At 45.7% G+C, this 20,219-nt stretch overlaps 2 protein-coding genes across 2 annotated transcripts in view; one reads left to right on the plus strand and one right to left on the minus strand.

The window, feature by feature from the left end:
- The window catches only part of AGBL1 (AGBL carboxypeptidase 1), a 1,138,256-nt gene that overhangs the window by 609,357 nt on the left and 508,680 nt on the right, over window positions 1–20,219 (plus strand). The window lies entirely within an intron of this gene.
- LOC141131300 (uncharacterized) lies at window positions 12,442–17,107 on the minus strand. The gene is made up of 2 exons (XM_073618425.1): window positions 16,159–17,107; window positions 12,442–13,605 (listed from the first exon to the last, which is right to left on the minus strand). The coding sequence occupies exons 1-2, from the start codon at window positions 17,072–17,074 to the stop codon at window positions 12,626–12,628; spliced, it is 1,896 nt and encodes a 631-aa protein (XP_073474526.1). The 5' UTR covers window positions 17,075–17,107; the 3' UTR covers window positions 12,442–12,625.

A 20,219-nucleotide genomic window follows, 5' to 3' on the forward strand; every position in this document is an offset into this window, starting at 1 on the left:
TAGCTCCACCCAATGCGTTTCCCTGTAGAAGGCATTGACTGTGAAAGGAGACATATACTTAGATATATTTATGTTGTTTACAATATTATATTGCAACTTTTTTTGTTATTTTTTTGCTACTGATATGTAGGATCCATAGAGATCTTACGAGCACACACAGGAGGGGTAGATTCGACAACATATGAAACAATCAGCGATGACAAAAACCTTCATCCTACTCCCGCTCAGCACTGCTGCGGTATTATTTTCCTGGATCCTCCAAGGGAAACACTCCATGCAAAGATGTATATTATGGAATAGAAGAGAGAGGCTTCATGGTGCAGTACTTAAGAAAATTTTATTCAAAAAAAGGTTTTCCATGGACACTGACATTCAACACGAGAGGTATACAAACAATTCAAAACAGCCTTGGCTCAAGCCAGCCAGATGATGCGTGATGATGTCAAGATCTATAGCTCCACCCAACGCGTTTCCCCATAGAAGGCATTGACTGGGAAAGGAGACATATACTTAGATATATTTATGTTGTTTACAATATTATATTGCAACTTTTTTTTCTTATTTTTTTGCTACTGATATGTAGGATCCATAGCTTCAAGACAGATTTTATTTTAATTGTGGTTGCTCTTCCCTGAAGGGGCCCAAAGCAAATGCCCATGGTACCTCTTTGTTAAAAGCCGCCATGGAGTTTTACAGGTGTTTTTTACTACATTGTACTCTTTGTTTACCTTCATTTTATTTAGAAGGATATTAACTGTGTACCTCTGGTAACATTGTCAAAAGGCAACATTCTGTCACTTAGTTTCCACACAGCTCTTTATAATTTGCAGCAGGAAGCGAGTTATAATTTACAAAGGGATTTTTTTGGGGGCTGACATGAGTTAAACAACGAGAGTTTCTCCTGTGGAGAATTCATTAGATATTCTGCTTCTCTCTTTAATTGATCCCTGAATAACAGACAGTTTGATCTTCCAGTGTTACCTTCTGGAAACACAAGCAGCCCTGCATCCATTTATACATCCAGAATTTAGGCAAGTCATTAAACAAGTAGAAGCCTTCTTTTCTGCCGCTATAAACATCAATAATATATGATATGCAATCATATGAATCTGCTGCCAAAGGAAAGAAATATTGTAAGTGTTCCTTTCCCAGATGCATCACATTAAAAAAAGATCCAGCCTTGTAAGAACTTGTGATTGTACTTTGGATGGTGCTGTAAACGTTCCCGGCTTTAACACTTTTTTTTTTTTTATATATATAGTTTTATCTAAAACAGATGAGATCTTATTTTATGCATGGCTGTAATTATATGACAAATTGAAACAGATGAGGAGGTGACACTTGAGAAATGTAGTCATTTTAGAAAAGGTCTTAAAAAGTTCAGTCATTACATACCCACACAAATCTCTGATAGAAGTTATATAAAGGTTTTTTTTTTCCCTACTTTATCTTTATTAAAGTTTTAAAAAAGATTACTACAAAAAGTTGCGCATTCGCTACCAGCAGGTTAGATTACAATGTACAATCCAAAGAAAAAGATCAAAAATGTAGGTGAGTATTCAGAGATCTTCAATAAAAACATTTAAACGAATAGTTGTATCACAACATTTGACATTGAGGACTGCACCTGCCAGGGAATTAGGAAACAACTAAGAAGTAAATATCTAAAGGGATTTTTCACTTTCATCAAAACAAGTTGGAAACACTTTCAATATAAGAGGTTATCTGGGAATTGAGCCTTGAGGAAGTCACGTGATCTGTGACACAACACATTGGGAGGAGCCAGGTGACGTCACTTCCGGTCATAGCCGAGATCAGAAGGTGTATATACCGATAAGCTCTGGAAGTCGTTTCTTGTAGAATATTACTTGCTTTTAATGTGAATGTATGTTTTATAATTATATTGAACTACTACACTATGAGGAATATTTTTATCATACATGGCTATTGCTGACCAGAGGCCAGGAGAGACCCTAGCGATCTATTGGGGGTAATTACTTACTAATAAGTGCTGCTAGACCTGCATGGTCTATATTTGAGGTGAGCTGCTAGTACACACAGTGTGGATTCTTGGATGGTATATGAATGCAATCTATACACTGGGGGGAGAACCTCTGGGGGAATCTAGGATGGAAAAGGACCTGGGGGTCCTAGTGGATGATAGGCTCAGCAATGGCATGCAATGCCAAGCTGCTGCTAATAAAGCAAACAGAATATTGGCATGCATTAAAAGGGGATCAACTGCAGAGATAAAACGATAATTCTCCCGCTCTACAAGACTCTGGTCCGGCCGCACCTGGAGTATGCTGTCCAGTTCTGGGCACCAGTCCTCAGGAAGGATGTACTGGAAATGGAGCGAGTACAAAGAAGGGCAACAAAGCTAATAAAGGGTCTGGAGGATCTTCGTTATGAGGAAAGGTTGCGAGCACTGAACTTATTCTCTCTGGAGAAGAGACGCTTGAGAGGGGATATGATTTCAATTTACAAATACTGTACTGGTGACCCCACAATAGGGATAAAACTTTTTCGCAGAAGAGAGTTTAATAAGACTCGTGGCCACTCATTACAATTAGAAGAAAAGAGGTTTAACCTTAAACTACGTAGAGGGTTCTTTACTGTAAGAGCGGTAAGGATGTGGAATTCCCGTCCACAGGCGGTGGTCTCAGCGGGGAGCATTGATAGCTTCAAGAAACTATTAGATAATCACCTGAATGACCGCAATATACAGGGATATGTAATGTAATACTGACACATAATCACACACATAGGTTGGACTTGATGGACTTGTGTCTTTTTTCAACCTCACCTACTATGTAACTATGTAACTATGTATACAAGAGCCTGATGACAACACCTCAGGAGCTTACTTTATATGCACGTGTATTATCACTGGACTGTACCTCACCTGCCAATTAATCATGGACACTTTCTGTTGTGATTTCAAGCACTGAAATTGGCCTTTTTTGTTGATGTATATATATATTTAAATACACAGTATCTCACAAAAGTGAGTACACCCCTCACATTTTTGTAAATATTTTATTATATCTTTTGTCTGAAAACACTGAAAAAAATTGCACTTTGCTACAATGTAAAGTAGTGAGTTTACAGCTTGTATAACAGTGTAAATCTGCTGTCCCCTCAAAAGAATTCAACACACAGCCATTAATGTCTAAACTGCTGGCAACAAAAGTGAGTACACCCCTAAGTGAAAATGTCCAAATTTTTATTTTTTTATTTTTATTTATTTATTTCAGGTACTTATATAGTGCCGTCAATTTACACAGTGCTTTACATATACATTATACATTCACATCAGTCCCTACACCCTCAAGGGGCTTACAATCTAAGGTCCCTAACTCACATTCATACATACTAGGGACAATTTAGACAGGATCCAATTAACCTACCAGCATGTCTTTGGAGTGTGGGCGGAAACCGGAGTACCCGGAGGAAACCCACGCAGACACAGGGAGAACATGCAAACTCCAGGCAGGTAGTGTCGTGGTCGGGATTCGAACCAGTGACCCTTCTTACTGCTAGGTGAGAGTGCTACTCACTACACCACTGTGCCGCCCCGCCCACAGTGTCAAAATTTTGTGTGGCCACCATTATTTTCCAGCACTGCCTTAACCATCTTGGGCATGGAATTCACTAGAGCTTCACAGGTTGCTACTGGAGTCTTCTGCCACTCCTCCATGATGACATCACGGAGCTTGTGGATGTTAGAAACCTTGCTCTTCACCTTTTGCTTGAGGATGCCCCACAGATGCTCAATAGGGTTTAGGTCTGGAGACATGCTTGGTCAGTCCATCACCTTTACCCCCAGCTTCTTTAGCAAGGCAGTGGTCAACTTGGAGGTGTGCTTGGGGTCATTATGTTGGAATACTGCCCCGCGGCCCAGTCTCTGAAGGAAGGGGATCATGCTCTGCTTCAGAATGTCACAGTACATGTTGGCATTCATGGTTCCCTCAATGAACTGTAGCTCCCCAGTGCCAGCAGCACTCATGCAGCCCCAGACCATGACACTCACACCACCGTGCTTGACTGTAGGCAAGACACACTTGTCTTTGTACTCCTCACCTGGTTGCCGCCACACATGCTTGACACCATCTGAACCAAATAAGTTTATCTTGGTCTCATCAGACCACAGGACATGGTTCCAGTAATCCATGTCCTTAGTCTGCTTGTCTTAGCAAACTGTTTGTGGGCTTTCTTGTGCATCATCTTTAGAAGAGGCTTCCTTCTGGGATGACAGCCATGCAGACCAATTTGATGCTATGTGCGGCGTATGGTCTGATCACTGACAGGCTGACCCCCCCACTCCTTCAACCTCTGCAGCAATGTTGGCAGCATTCATACATCTATTTCCCAAAGACAACCTCTGGATATGACGCTGAGCACGTGCACTCAACTTCTTTGGTCGACCATGGCGAGTCGCCTACCTCTGGTCTAGGCCATCTTTATGTAGAGCAACAATTCTTTTTTTCAGATCCTCAAAGAGTTCTTTGCCATGGGGTGCCATGTTGAACTTCTAGTGGCCAGTATGAGAGAGTGAGAGCGATAACACCAAATTTAACATACCTGCTCCCCATTCACACCTGAGATCTTGTAACACTAACAAATCACATGACACCGTGGAGGGAAAATGGCTAATTGGGCCAAATTTGGACATTTTCACTTGGGGGTGTACTCACTTTTGTTGCCAGTGGTTTAGACATTAATGGCTGTGTGTTGAGTTAGTTTGAGGGACAGCAAATTTACACTGCTATACAAGCTGTACACTCACTATGTACTCTCAGTAGCGGTGCAGTATCTATTTGGTTAACCTGGTGTGTCAGTGGGGCTGAGGTTGTTGTCAGAGTCGAGGCAGAACCTAATCTACCATGTGGATCCTATAGGGTAGTGCTACAGTTATTATTATTATTTTTTTTTACCTTAATTTCTATCTTTGTTAAAGACAAATGGGGTCACTCTGTGTATGCAAGTCACATTTTGCTTTTGTGGGAAGGAGGCTCCAACATCTCCTAATTTGTTTTCTTGATGGGGTGGCCAGATGTACCTATTAATTTAGTGACATTGACAGTTTTGTCTTGTGATTGTACATTGTAGAACTATGGAGTGCTCATGGCTGTTATTTTAATTTCAGCACTGCCAGTCCATTAAAAGCTTCTCCGTTTTTTATTGCATGGTTCTCTTGTCAATATTCATGGATCCATTAAGCCCTCTTGAATCTTTTAGATAAAGGTGGCCTTGCAGCAGTTCCTGTAGTGGAATGATTTCAGTATTTTTTCACCAACTTGGTCATCGTTCCCATACACAAAGGAGGTATTTGCCCCATGTTGGGTCTCAAGTTCTAAAATGGAAAAAAGACAGAGGGCGCACAAGCCTTGCGCATTTCCTTTGCAACACTTTAATGTACAAAGGATAAAAATGATATACTCACAAACGAGTATAAAGTCAAGCATATAATGTACAGTCCATCAATTGTGTCATCCAGCAAGATCAGCTGGCTAGTTACAATGGTGGGATGTGTAGTCCAAAAGCAGCTAGCTGCTCGTGAGTACATAATTTTTATCCTTTATACATTAAAGTGTTGCGAAGGTAATATGCACGGCATGAATGCCAACATGTACTGTGACATACTGAAGCAGAGCATTATCCCCTCTCTTCAGAGACTGGGACGCAGGGCAGTATTCCAACATGATAATGACCCCAAACACACCTCCAAGATGACCACTGCCTTGCTAAAGAAGCTGAGGGTAAAGGTGATGGACTGGCCAAGCATGTCTCCAGACCTAAACCCTATTGAGCATCTGTGGGGCATCCTCAAACGGAAGGTGGAGGAGCGCAAGGTCTCTAACATCCACCAGCTCTGTGATGTCATCATGGAGGAGTGGAAGAGGACTCCAGTGGCAACCTGTGAAGCTCTGGTGAACTCCATGCCCAAGAGGGTTAAGGCAGTGCTGGAAAATAATGGCGGCCACACAAAATGTTGACACTTTGGGCCCAATTTGGAAATTTAGGGGTGTACTCACTTTTGTTGCCAGCGATTTAGACATTAATGGCTGTGTGTTGAATTATTTTGAGGGGACAGCAAATTTACACTGTTATACAAGCTGTACACTCACTACTTTACATTGTAGCAAAGTGTAATTTCTTCAGTGTTGTCACATGAAAAGATAGAATAAAATATTTACACAAATGTGAGGGGTGTACTCACTTTTGTGAGATAATATAAAATAAAATAACAATTTTATGTGCAGTATTTGCAGTTTTGCACAACTTTTATTCTGCCAGCACCTGTGATCTGGTTACACTACCCAGTAGGGTTATCTCATTATTTATATATAAAATTGATATTTTATTTATTTTTTGTCTGCACTAGCACTGCTGATTTATGTTTAGTACTCACCTTGCACACTATAGATTAATTTTATTTATGAAATTGGTCCTTCATATTTATTTTTTGCACTTTTTTTGTAGTAGTGTTAATTTGTGGTTGTTACCTAGTTTATCTTTGCATTTGGAGTCTTTATATTTGTTTTTTGCCGTGTACACATTCTTTGAATTATTTCCAGCACTGTTGATCTGGGTTAAAAAAAAACCTTTATATCTGTGTTTTTCTTTTTATCATTCCTAATTATTTATTTGGGATTATTTTTATTTGGTGTGGAGATATATTATACCTTTTGCTGGAACTTATTGAATTTCTACTTTTGAAATTTGATTTGAGGTAGCGCCACATTTTTTATCTTTACTTTTATCTGAAAATAACAATTCTTGAAGTGCAATTAAAATAAAGATGTAAAACATATTAGTCTTGTCCAGGGCATTTTTTCCCCAGAGAATAGGTGCAGGTACCCCCCCCCCCCACACACACACTCCCCGTGACACCGTTGTCTCTGTCCCCTACACATCTTTACATATTGGGGGTTATTTATGAAAGGCAAATCCACTTTGCACTAAAAGTGCACTTGGAAGTGCAGTCGCTCTGAATGTAAGGGGGAGATCTGAAATGAGTGGAAGCTCTGCTAATTTTATCATCCAATCATGTGCAAGCTAAAATGCTGTTTTTTATTTTCCTTGCATGTCCCCCTCGGATCTACAGCGACTGCACTTCCAAGTGCACTTTCAGTGCAAAATGGATTTTCCTTTAGTAAATAACCCCCATTGTCTCTTGCAGGGGTGGACTGACAACTCATGGGGCCCCTGGGCAATAGGAGATTATAGGGCCCCCGGGCAATAGGAGAAGATTACGGGGCCCCCCGGGCAGTAGGAGATTATGGGGCCCCCAGGCAATAGATTATGGGGCCACACAGTATACACACATACAGTATACACACACAGACACACAATATACAAACACAGTATACACACACAGAATACACATACACACAGTAAAAAGGTACTGGAGAGGCGGGGCAGCTATAATCTTGGGATTTTTTAAAAAACACAGATTTTCACATACTGTCCCTGGTTTTATTGAGGCTGGCAACCCTGATGGGGCCTCTTAGTGGAATGGGGCCCTCGGGCAGTGCCCTAATGCCCGAATGGTCAGTCCGCCCCTGGTCTCTTGTCTCCGCTCCCTTACCACCTCCCAGTAACAACCCTCTTCGAGCATACAAAACCAATTATCATTTTGCCGTGCTAAGTGATTTGTATAGAATTTGCTAATGATAACAAGAAAGGCAGTAAAATAGATTCCCTGCAGCCAGCAATGATAGATCCCACCCCAGCAAAAATAATTCCCCCTGCAGAAACAATAGATCTACCCCAGCTACAATAGACCCCCAACCAGCAACAGTAGAGCCCCCTACAACCAGCAGGACCTCCAGGAGCCAGCAACAATAAACTTAAGGCATTCCTGGTGCAACAATATTTTCAATGCATTCCCAGGACACTCCAGCTGTGCCGGAATGACTGACTCCCATGCACATGTGCAGGATGATGTCATTCCCAACCAACCCAAGGCCCAAAACGTGCACCTGGAAGTAACCTGGGGAGAAGATGACAACGGCCGGCAAGAAATGTAACTGCTGCATTGTTGGAAGTTTAAAGTGAATATTTTTGGGAGTTTCGTTAGTTAAACTCTTGTGCACAATGGTGGGAGCTACGTCACCCTGGCCTAGCCAGTTTAACCAACGAAGAGTCCAAACCCAGAAGGAAGAGCAGGAACAAATGGGCGCGCCTGCCACGAATAAGAGGGTTGACAATACAGTGGTGGAGGGGATTGCTTGCAAGGTAAAATGCTGTGCATACTAGCACATTATGGCTTAAAGCTTCTCAGGTCTCATTTTAGTTTTTTTTTGTGGAGGTTTTATTATGCTTTAACCTCTTCTGGACCTCCCCATGCAGATATACTGCAGCAGGGTCGGCCCTCCTGGGCGAAATCACGTTCCTGTTTGTGATTTCTAGTTCCGGGTCTAGGGTGCGCACGCATGCCGCCCGCGAACCCGCTCCTCCTGTGATTGGACACAGCGGGAGCCAATAGGCAGGTCCGGCAGACCTGATGTTCACCGGCACCCTGTGATCGTTCTCGAGAGAGGCAGAACGGCGAACTGCCCATGTACACAAGGCAGATCACCGTTCTGTGAAAGGGGAAGATGGAGATCTTGTGTTTCTGCTAAGCAGGAACATAGATCTCTGTCTTCCCCCAGTCAAAGCACCCCCCCACCCACAGTTAGAAAGCACTCCCAGGGAACACATTTAACCCTCCGATCGCCCCTGATGTTAACCCCTTCCCTGCCGGTGTCATTAGTACACTAACAGTGCATAATTTAAAAATTTTTTAGCACTGATCACTGTAATAATGTCACTGGTCCCCAAAAACTGTCAACAGTGTCCGATTTGTCCGCTGCAATGTCGCAGTCCTGCTTTAAGTCGCTGATTGCCGCCATTACTAGTAAAAAAACAAAAAAGAAAGAAAAATATCCCATAATTTGTAGACACTATAACTTTTGTGGAAACCAATCAATATACGCTTACTGGGATTTTTTTTTACCATTAGCCTAAATTGATGAAGAAATTTGATTCTCTTCCTGTTCCAACATGACTGCGCACCAGTGCACAAAGCAAGGTCCATAAAGACATGGATGAGTGAGTTTGGGGTGGAGGAACTTGACTGGCCTGCACAGAGTCCTGACCTCAACTCGATAAAACACCTTTAGGATGAATTAGAGAGCAGACTACGAGCCAACCTTCTCGTCCAACATCAGTGCCTGAAACGGGCTCCTGGAAGAATGGTCAAACATTCCCATAGACACACTCCTAAACCTTGTGGACAGCCTTCCCAGAAGAGTTGAAGCTGTTATAGCTGCAAAGGATGGGCCAACTCAATATTGAACCCTACAGACTAAAACCTTATACACACGATCGGATTTTCCGCCAGGAATTGTGTGATGACAGACTGTTGGCTGAAAATCAGACCATTAGTATGCTCCATCAGACAATTGTTGTCAGACTTTCCGCCAACAAATGTTGGATAGCAAGATTATAAAATTTCCGCTGACAACGGTCTATTGTCAGATTTTCCTATCGTGTGTACACAAGTCCGTCACACAAAAGTCCAAAGTACAAACACGCATGCTCGGAATCAGTGCTCACCAAACACGATATTAGCAGAAGGTGCCCAAAGGGTGGCGCTCAAGAGCTGAAATTCCACGTAGTACGTCACTACGTTCGTGTTTGTTGGCCGACAATTGTGTGCCGTTTATATGCAAGACAAGTTCACGGCACACGCCCTTCAGACAAAAGTCTGGCACTTTGTCTGCGGAAAATCCGATCGTGTGTACAAGGCTTAAGACTGGGATGCCATTAACCACTTAAGGACCAGCCTCGTTTTGGAATTTAGGTGTTTCCATGTTTAAACAGGTTTTTTTGCTAGAAAATTACTTAGAACTCCCAAACATTATATATTGTTTTTTTTCTAACACCCTAGAGAATAAAATGGCAGTCATTGCAATATTTTTTTTCACACTGTATTTGCGCAGCGGTCTTACAAGCGCGCTTTTTCTGGAAAAATTCACCTTTTTGAATAAAAAAATAAGACAACAGTAAAGTTAGCCCAATTTTTTTTATATTGTGAAAGATAATGTTACGCTGAGTAAATTGATACCCAACATGTCATGCTTCAAAATTTCGCCCGCTCTTGAAATGGCGTCAAACTTTTACCCTCAAAAATCTCCATAGGCGACGTTTAAAAAATTCTACAGGTTGCATGTTTTGCATTACAGAAGAGGTTTAGGGCTAGAATTATTGCTCTCACTCTAACGATTGCGGCGATACCTCACATGTGTGGTTTGACCACCGTTTTCTAATGCGGGCGCTACTCACGTTTGCGTTCGCTTCTGCGCGCGAGCTCGTCGGGACAGGGGGTTTTAAAAAAAAATTATTATTTTTATTATTTATTTTACATGATTTTATTTATTTTTACACCATTTTAAAAAAAAATTGTGTCACTTTTATTCCTATTACAAGGAATGTAAACATCCCTTGTAATAGAAAAAAGCATGACAGGACCTCTTAAATATGAGATCTGGGGTCAAAAAGACCTCAAATCTCATATTTACACTAAAATGCAATAAAAAAAAAAAAAAAGGCATTTAAAAAAATGACATTGAAAAAAATGTGCCTTTAAGACGTTTGGACGGAAGTGACGTTTTGACGTCACTTCCGCCCTGCAATGTCATGGAGACGAGTGGGCGCCATCTTAGCCTCACTCGTCTCCAGGCACAGCAAGGAGACAGACGCGATCGCCTCCGCCGCTACCGACGGCTCCGGTAAGCGGCGGAGCGCACCAGATCGCGGCTGGAGGGGGGGACCCCCTCCCGCCACCGATAAAAGTGATCTCGCGGCGAATGCGCCGCAGAGACCACTTTTATCTGAAAGCCGACTGCCGCACGAAAACGGGGATACCGGAGTTATGGCAGCTAGTTGCTGCCATAACAACGATATCCGCCGCCAAACTTTGGACGTACATAGGCGTGCGGCGGTCGGCAAGTGGCGTGTAAAGGCAGGCGTCCCAATACTTTTGGTAATATAGTGTGTGTATATATATATATATATATATATATATATATATATACGTATTGCGGTCTTGACGTGGTTAATACAAGAAAGGACTTTGCTTGCTTTGGAAACTGCATCTAGACATTGCATACTATTATTAAGCTTATGATCTACCAGAACTTACAAAACAACTACTTTGATAAAAAAAGAAATAGCCACATAGAGTATATTAATTTCAGCCCCACAATGGAATTTTTCACTTTTGGTTCACATTGGGATTGATTTTCTAAAGGCAAATAGGCTGTTCACTTTCCAAGGGAAGTTGCCGTGTGCGTGGGAATGTTCCCCAGAGCTTATTGGATGGGGTGAAATTTTGTTTTGCAAAGAATACCCAATCACATACACAAACAACAAATTCAGTTTTAGCATTCTATAATGGTATTTAGGAACATGACTATTGGATAACAGATGTCTATTAAACATTACCCAACCATTATACTCCTATTCCCAATAATGAGACCACACCAGCTTCTGGAGTATAAAACAAAGGCCGTAGCAGCCTACTTTATTAACTTAACATAAAATTATATTATCAAAAATATAAAACTTCCGTCATCAAGAAAAACAAACATCTGTTATGCAACCTGGATCAAAAAGAACGTTGGTCTGAGCAATAGCTTTAGCAAATCCATCTGATGGCCATAACAACTATAGCACTGCAGCCCTCAACCAAAAATCTCCAATAGGCCTCAAGCCGACAAGCTGGCTCAGAGACTGCCGTGACTGCAGTGCCCCATATCACTTCCCGGCTAACCGGGAACCAAAAAACCTCCGGACCCATATCAACGTTGGATCCCCACTCTTACTTTTTAGCCATCTTCCTTCCCTTGCCCAGACCAACGCCCGCCAAAGCATCCCAATAGTAATACCTTACTCTTGGGTGCTCCTCCACACCCGAATAGCTCGCTGTATACCGTCTTGTATGCCCAAAGCCCACAAATCCGTCCCCACCTCATTAAGATGTACCCCATCTCGTCTTAAGTACCTCCATGTCTCGAATTCCAGTTCCATATGCCTGATTGCCAACCCTCCACAACTAACCACAAATTTACTCACTTCCCTATTAATCTTCTTCCTAGCTCTATTCACCCCCTCCACTGACCTGGCCATTCTCCAACACATGCGTGCAACCATGTCCGACCAGACAATGATCATTTTTGGAAATTCCTTCCCTAAGCGCCAGACGTCAAATTTAATGTCTCGCGTAATGTCTATCATTGAGCGAATACCAAGATCATTGCCGCCCACATGTATTACCAGCACATCCGGAGGGCCCTCCCTGTTTGCATAACGTTGTACCTCCTGAACCAACCTGCCCCACAACATCCCCGGTATACCAAACCATTTTAAGTACACTTCCCGTCCATCAAAACCTAACTGCCTACCCTCAGGTCGGGCGTCTCCCCTCCGAGCCCCCCAACACACATAAGAATGGCCCATAATCCAGACCACTCTTGGAGCTGCACCTGAAATTAAAAGAAAACAAACCATGCTCAACATTGACCAGTTAACTACTGTCCCACCGGCCATAAAACCACAAAAACAACCTAACTCCTTACAATCTTACCGCTAGTTGAGGTCGCACATAAGATTGAAATCTGTTAGACTCCCACCGCCCAATCCGTTTTATTGTTTCCACATCCATACCCAATCTGGCCGCCTCTGTTGCGGCACCTATCCGGAATGAATGTGATGAAAATTCCCGCTCCTCAAGTCCCAGCCCAAGCAAACATTTTCTAAAAACAGCAATAAACTGAAAACGCGATAACATATCTCCATTTGCATGTATCAATAAAGGGCCCTGACAGTCCGGCCTCACTTTCAAAAATTCCCGTACTGCACCCACTGGGCACTGAGGGGATCCCAGGATGGAATAAACTCGCACCATCCTGCCTCTCCCCTCCTGATCTGTCTTCGATTTCCGTAGGAATATCGATACCCCGTCCTCCTCAAGTGTAACCTCTTTACAACCAACTCCTCCTTGCACTGTTTTTGAAGGGCTAACCAACTCCCCTATCCTGAATGCCCCAAAAAATGCTAATACAAAAGCTACCTTAAACAAGCTAACTTCGTAATCAGACGAACAGACCCCCCTCAATTGTTCCACAATACCCCCCAGTATCTCGAAAGTTACTGGTCTCCTTGAATCGCGCTGAACCGCCGCCCTCCGATAACCTTTCAACGCCTGTCTCACCCAAAAGTCCTTGGTGAAGTCGGGCTGCCCTTGTAGCTTAAAAAGGAAAGCTAAACCAGCTAGCTGTATACTGATCACAGATACCGACGCACCCTCGTTAAATTTTCTTGCCAGATAATACAGTAATAGCGAACGCACTCCTTGCCCTACAAGTTCCTCCCTCAGCGCTCGCCCAAAGGACATCCATTCCTGCCAAACCCTATTGTATGCTGCCCAAGTAGCCCCACTTACCGACCGCTTAATCCATCCCTCGACGACTCCAGTGCAATCTCCCACAGCCAGTCTGGACAAGGCACCCCCTGTTGCTCCGCTTCCGGCGCCAACTCTCTGAACCTGTCCCACTGGAAGCGAGACAACGCATCAGCAATTACGTTTTCCACCCCCGGTAAGTGAACAGCATGAATGAAGACATTCAGTTGTAAGCATCTTAACACTAAGTGTTGCAGCATCCTAATCACCGGCGGAGATGACGCCGTGACCCTGTTTATCACTTGCACCACCCCCATGTTGTCCCCATGAAAACGCACTTTCAGATCCCTGAACGATGCGCCCCATAACTCAACTGCCAGTACCACTGGAAACAGTTCCAGCAATACCAGGTTCTTCGTGAAACCCTCTTGTACCCACGATTGAGGCCATGGACCTGCGCTCCATCGCCCTTGAAAGAACGCCCCAAAACCTGTTGATCCAGCGGCATCAGTGAATAGTTCCAAGTCAAAATTGCTGACTGGACCCGACATCCACATTGCCCTACCGTTAAAGGATTCCAGAAAGGTATTCCAGACCCTGAGATCTTCCCTATGTGTTTTAACTAAACGAACAAAATGAGTTGGGGATTTGATCCCACTCGTGCTGGCCGCCAGCCGGCGACTAAACACTCTCCCCATCGGTAATATGCGACAAGCAAAATTCAGCTTGCCCAAAACCGATTGTAACCGTCTCAGTTGCACCTTTTTCAGACCTATCAAACCTGCCACTTCCTTCCGCAAATCTTCCAATTTCTCCTCAGGCAATCTGCATTCCATCGCATCCGAATCTAATACAATACCTAAGAACGTGATGACCGAGCAGGGTCCCTCCGTCTTATCGGCTGCTAATGGAATGCCAAATTTTTCTGCTATGTGCTGTAGTGACGCTAGTAGCACTGCACAGACTCTAGAATCCGCCGGGCCAATGCATAAAAAATCATCCAAGTAGTGAATTAGCGAATTCACTCCGGATACATCCCTTACTACCCACTCTACAAAGGAGCTGAATTGTTCGAACAGCGCACACGATACCGAACAACCCATCGGTAGGCATTGATCAACGTAAAATCCCCCATTCCAATGACACCCCAGTAACCGAAAGCTCTCGGGGTGCACTGGCAGGAGTCGAAAAGCTGATTCCACGTCTGCCTTTGCCATCAACGCCCCTTTTCCGTAGTGGCGCACCCACCTCACCGCAGCGTCAAACGACGTATACGTCACTGAGCACGCTTCTTGGTCAATGGCATCATTCACGGATCCCCCTTTTGGGAAGGATAAGTGGTGAATGAGCCTAAACTTATTGGGCTCTTTTTTGGGCACCACCCCTAGAGGTGATACCACCAAATCCGCCACTGGCGCCACTGGAAAAGGTCCGCTCATTCTACCCAATGCAACCTCCTTCTGTAGTTTTTCCAAAACCACTTCCGGATGTTGCAAGGCTGACTTTAAATTTTTGGGTACTGGGGGGACAGCTGCTAGATTGCATGGAATCCTAAATCCTACCGTAAAACCTTCTTCTAATAGCCGTGCAGCTTGCCTGTCAGGGTACTTACCGAGAAACGGTCGCATCCTTTCCACCATCACCGGAGTCCTCCCTTTTGTTCCCAGCTTCTCCCTGACGACCTTTTCCTTGCTTAAAACACCTGGATGACGGATGTGTTCCCCCGCAGCCGGAGCATTCGTGTTTAAACTTACATGATCCTCCGAACCTGCAAACCCCGGAATTGTACTGCCAACAGACCCCTTTTTTGTTTCCAGCCGCATGTCCCTGGGTTGACGGTCCACCGGCTCCCCCCTGAAAAAACGGATTCGGTGCCCTCGCCGTCGTCATCAAACGCATCCACAGACTGATGTCCTTGTGGTCCCAACGTAGTTCCGGGCGCACTGCTCTCCGCTGCCTGAACTGTTCGTCGTACCTCAACCATGCCGTACCCCCATATACTCTATACGCTTCCCCGATTGCGTCCTGATAGCAGAAAAGCGCCGAACAATGTTCCGGCTGTTTTTCCCCTATCACACTAGCCATGATTGCAAACGCTTGCAACCAATTCGTAAATGTCCGAGGTATCAGCCTATACCTCCTCTTTTCCTCGTCTTCCTTTTTGGAATCATCCGGCTTGACTCTATCGAGGTTGAATTTTTCCAAGGGCAGTAATGAAAATATTTCAACATACTCACCCTTCCATAATTTTTCCCGAACCTCCTGTTTCAGGTGAGCCCCCAACGGTCCTTCGTAGCAGACGTACACCTCGCAGCGGGCTGCGTCCGCCAACCTAACAATATCTTTTCTCGCCGCAGCCTCCCCTGACTGCGCCGCCTTGTCCTTCCCCTGCGCTGCTACGCTCGCCACGGCCTCCTGCGCCGGCACCGCGACATCGGCTGCAACTGTAGGTATGGCCCCCCGCCCTGCGTTATCTAATTCCTTTTCCGTCTGCGGTACCCATGCAGCTATTGGCCCCCCCGCCGGCTTCTCTGCTGCCTCCAGCCTCTGCACAAGCTCCTTAATTCCTGTCAAAAAACCCAAAAATCCCGGAGCACCTCCCCCCTTGTCAGTTCCTACCCTACTTTCCACCGAACTTCCAACCCCAGCTCCTGACACTGTTGCATTATTTAAACTAGCATTTGCAGTATCATGTGTTAACTCACCGGGCTGCATAGGTGTCGCCCCATCAGCCGACCGTCTGCTTTCTCCTGGCCCCATCCTCCTGTGCAGCTGGGCCGTCTCCTCTTCCGATCCGGACATCTCTTCTCCCTCGCTCCGACCCGCGTCTTCTTCCGCATCAGATACTGGCCCGCCCGGGACGTTGACCGCGGCTGCCGCACTACCCGCCATCCTTTCCTTCCTCCGCGCAGCGAATCCGCCCGTTGACTTCCGGACAGCCTTCCCAGGACCGGTGTGGGCTACCGCAGTCCTGCCGGCCTCCGCTCTGGTTGGTAGTAATCCAGTCCTGTTCCTCCCTCTATCCTGCCTGTCCCCTGCCGAAGTGCTGGAAGGCCCAGGGACAACTGCAGGCGTTGCATTGGCAGCGATGGCGGAGCTCACCGCCGTCTTCCTGGGGGCGGGGCTTGCGCTCCCCGCGCGTCTGCCACTATTGGGCCTATCTCCTGTCCGTCCTCCTGCTGGGATCCTCTCCTGTCCTGTCGGGGCCGCCCGCCCGCTGACCCGCTCTCTTCCCGCCGATCGTTTCGCTGGTGGGCCCCCCTGTACATTTGGCACCATGTTACCCGGGTGCCGCTGTGAATTAGTAACGCGGTCCGGTGAGAACCGCTCAGGCGGTCGGGAGCGGCGCGCTCTGTGACTGCCTCTCTCTCCCTCACTAGCTGGCGCGCTGGGAGCCCGGATCGCTGCTGAGATGGTCTCCTGCAGCCATTCCGCCCCCCGCACCGCCGCTTCTTCCCTTAACTGGGACATGAGCCCTTCTAAGTCAGACATGGTGTGGCACTGACCTGCTCCCTGAACTTTCCACGATCTTCTGCTATCCCTCCCAGAGCGGGAAGCCCTTTTAAATGTCCCCTCCCCTAATTCTCCCTCCCCCTCGGCTCCACCATAATCCTCAAACATTAACCCTTACCCTGTTCCCACTGTCATGTTCGCCCTTTGCCTACAGCATTGCATGCTGTTGCTCCAGGCTTTTCTTTATTCTGCATTGATAGCAACTTCGGAAGTAACAAACAGCAGATAGACAAATATTATTAAAGGTTCAGAAACGTGCATCATGAAATAAATTGTTTGCTTTTTATTTTTTTCCCCCCTTTAGCTGATTTCACGCTGTTTTATTTTGCACTGTTCTGCCACCGGAGCTAAATAAAACAGTAGACATTACAGAAACGCACACAGGAAAAAAAAAATATGCTAATCAATGTATTTCCCGCTGCCCATCTTCCCATCTTCATATCTCTGCAAGCGGCGGCGGCGGCGGCCAGAAGATGATACACACAGATGTTAATAACCAGAACTCCCCACATAGTGTGCTGGGAACTTAAGTGCAGTCTGTTGAATGATATCCCAGCCGTTCGCTACATTATTTATTAGTTATGCTTCAAAACAGCCTCTTTTATGAGTTATTAGTTTCATATTTCCACTGCCACCGGTTTTTATTTATATTTTTTTTGTAGGCAACGCGAAAAAACTAGCATTTATCTGTAACCCCTGGAACATTATTTGGGTACTCGGCATTCTAAGAACATTAAGGTGTCAAAATTATAGGCGGAAAACAATAAGAGGAGCAAAAGGAAAAATAAAAAATTGTTGACCATGGCCACTAGAATTTCATTTTCAATTCCTAGCTTAATGGAAAAATGAAACTTGAAATATATGCTGTTGCTAAGGACAACATATCCACCTACCCATGTAACAATTTTTTTAATAAATAAAGCACAAAATGTAATTTTTGTTGAAGTACATTTTCCTGATGAATTCTCCCCCCTGCTTTTCACCTGTTTGACCAGAACATATACTTATAAATGTGTCCAGATATAACTATTTCTAAGAGAAAAAGGATTTTGTTTTGGACATGGTTAAATTACATTTGTTAGTTTAATTTCTTTTGGTCTCATACTGGAAACACATGACATAACAATTGGTCATTATATCTGGGTAGTACCAGAAGCCATGGGCGTAGCATAAGGGGTCACAGGGGTCACAATCGCAACCCTGCCCCTAGTTCCAGGGGGCCCCTGCAGCCTCCCTGTCATATTATCATATCCTCCACAAAGTCCAGCTCCGATCTGCCCTAGGGCCCCACAGCCATGCTCTTGTACTGGGCTCCTACTGCCTTCCACAGTCCACACTCCTCTGTTCTCATTGGCTGGGAAGAAGCTGTGAGCCGTTTCCTGAATGGAGAGGAGCATGGGGTGAGAACAGTCCAGGATGGGGAAGTGTCTGTGCTGTGTGCTGGCAACATGGAATGGTAACCGAGCTCAGCGAGGCAAGAGGAGGAGAGTGCCGTCCTGTAGCCACAATGGGACCGAGGTCACTGGTGAGGTATGACACCGCTCATTGTCTTCTAGTCACTAGCTGCGATTCTCTGTACCCTCCCACCCGGGGATGTCCGCTTACCCCACTTCTCTGAGAACTGGGGAGAAGACACACATCTCCGGGAGGTGACCTTCCCCCAACACTGACAGAGAACCCGTCAGAAATTGCTAAAGCAAATCCCTTAACACCCCCTGAGGGGCTGCAGGCTCCAGATTTTGTGTCACATGGCTTTGCCCTCCCCATCTAAGTTGTGCCCCCCTAAAAGCCCCCTGACCACTCCCTCCGCCCTGGATGCTATGCCCGGCTGCTGTGCTCCTTTCCCATTACAGCACTCTATACTGCTCCTCCTCTGCAGGGTTGAAATCACATTCCTTTACAACACAGCCAGTCAGCCACGATCTGCACAGGGTGTATCTGCCTATTGCAACTACACTGCCGTTCTGACCAAGGGATTTCACAGGTCAGAACAGCAACATAAAAGCCAGAATATACCCTGTGAAGACTGATAGACTGTGTGTAAAGGAATGTGATTTCAGCCATGTGTAGTGTGGGGTGGAGGAGCTGTATACAGTGCTGGAATGGGAAAGGAGCTCTGCCAAATGACCTACCAGGGGTCCCTGATTCTCCAGCGGTCATCCCTGTCCTCTGATTCTCCAGCGGTGATCCCTGTCCTCTGATTCTCCAGCGGTGATCCCTGTCCTCTGATTCTCCAGCGGTGATCCCTGTCCTCTGATTCTCCAGCGGTGATCCCTGTCCTCTGATTCTCCAGCGGTGATCCCTGTCCTCTGATTCTCCAGCGTTGATCCCTGTCCTCTGATTCTCCAGCGGTGATCCCTGTCCTCTGATTCTCCAGCAGTGATCCCTGTCCTCTGATTCTCCAGCGGTGATCCCTGTCCTCTGATTCTCCAGTTGTAATCCCTGTCCTCTGATTCTCCAGCGTTGATCCCTGTCCTCTGATTCTCCAGCGGTAATCCCTGTCCTCTGATTCTCCAGCGGTAATCCCTGTCCTCTGATTCTCCAGCGGTGATCCCTGTCCTCTGATTCTCCAGTTGTAATCCCTGTCCTCTGATTCTCCAGTTGTAATCCCTGTCCTCTGATTCTCCAGCGGTAATCCCTGTCCTCTGATTCTCCAGCGGTGATCCCTGTCCTCTGATTCTCCAGCGGTGATCCCTGTCCTCTGATTCTCCAGTTGTAATCCCTGTCCTCTGATTCTCCAGTTGTAATCCCTGTCCTCTGATTCTCCAGCGGTAATCCCTGTCCTCTGATTCTCCAGCGGTGATCTCTGTCCTCTGATTCTCCAGCGGTGACCCCTGTCCTCTGATTCTCCAGCGGTGATCCCTGTCCTCTGATTCTCCAGCGGTGATCCCTGTCCTCTGATTCTCCAGCGGTGATCCCTGTCCTCTGATTCTCCAGCGGTGACCCCTGTCCTCTGATTCTCCAGTTGTAATCCCTGTCCTCTGATTCTCCAGCGGTAATCCCTGTCCTCTGATTCTCCAGCGGTGATCTCTGTCCTCTGATTCTCCAGCAGTGATCCCTGTCCTCTGATTCTCCAGCGGTGACCCCTGTCCTCTGATTCGCCAGCAGTAATCCTTGTTCTCTGATATGAGGAACTCAAAACTCACGCAGGGTGGAAGTGGTGGGTGGTAGTGGGGGGGGGGGGGGGCAGGTCAACTTTTGCATCGAGGCCCACAAGCTTCAAACTATGCCTCTGCCAGAAGCAGCAAGTTGA

Source organism: Aquarana catesbeiana, linkage group LG03 (assembly GCF_042186555.1).
Source record: "Aquarana catesbeiana isolate 2022-GZ linkage group LG03, ASM4218655v1, whole genome shotgun sequence".
In the NCBI taxonomy this organism is placed as follows: Eukaryota; Metazoa; Chordata; class Amphibia; order Anura; family Ranidae; genus Aquarana; species Aquarana catesbeiana.

Excerpts from the sequence above, each read along its gene's own strand:
- LOC141131300 (XM_073618425.1), bottom strand. The coding sequence starts at position 17,074 with ATGTTTGAGGATTATGGTGGAGCCGAGGGGGAGGGAGAATTAGGGGAG. Across the intron at positions 13,606-16,158 it reads GGCGACACCTATGCAGCCCG|TGGGACAGGTTCAGAGAGTT; the intron begins GTGAGTTAACAC and ends TCTCGCTTCCAG.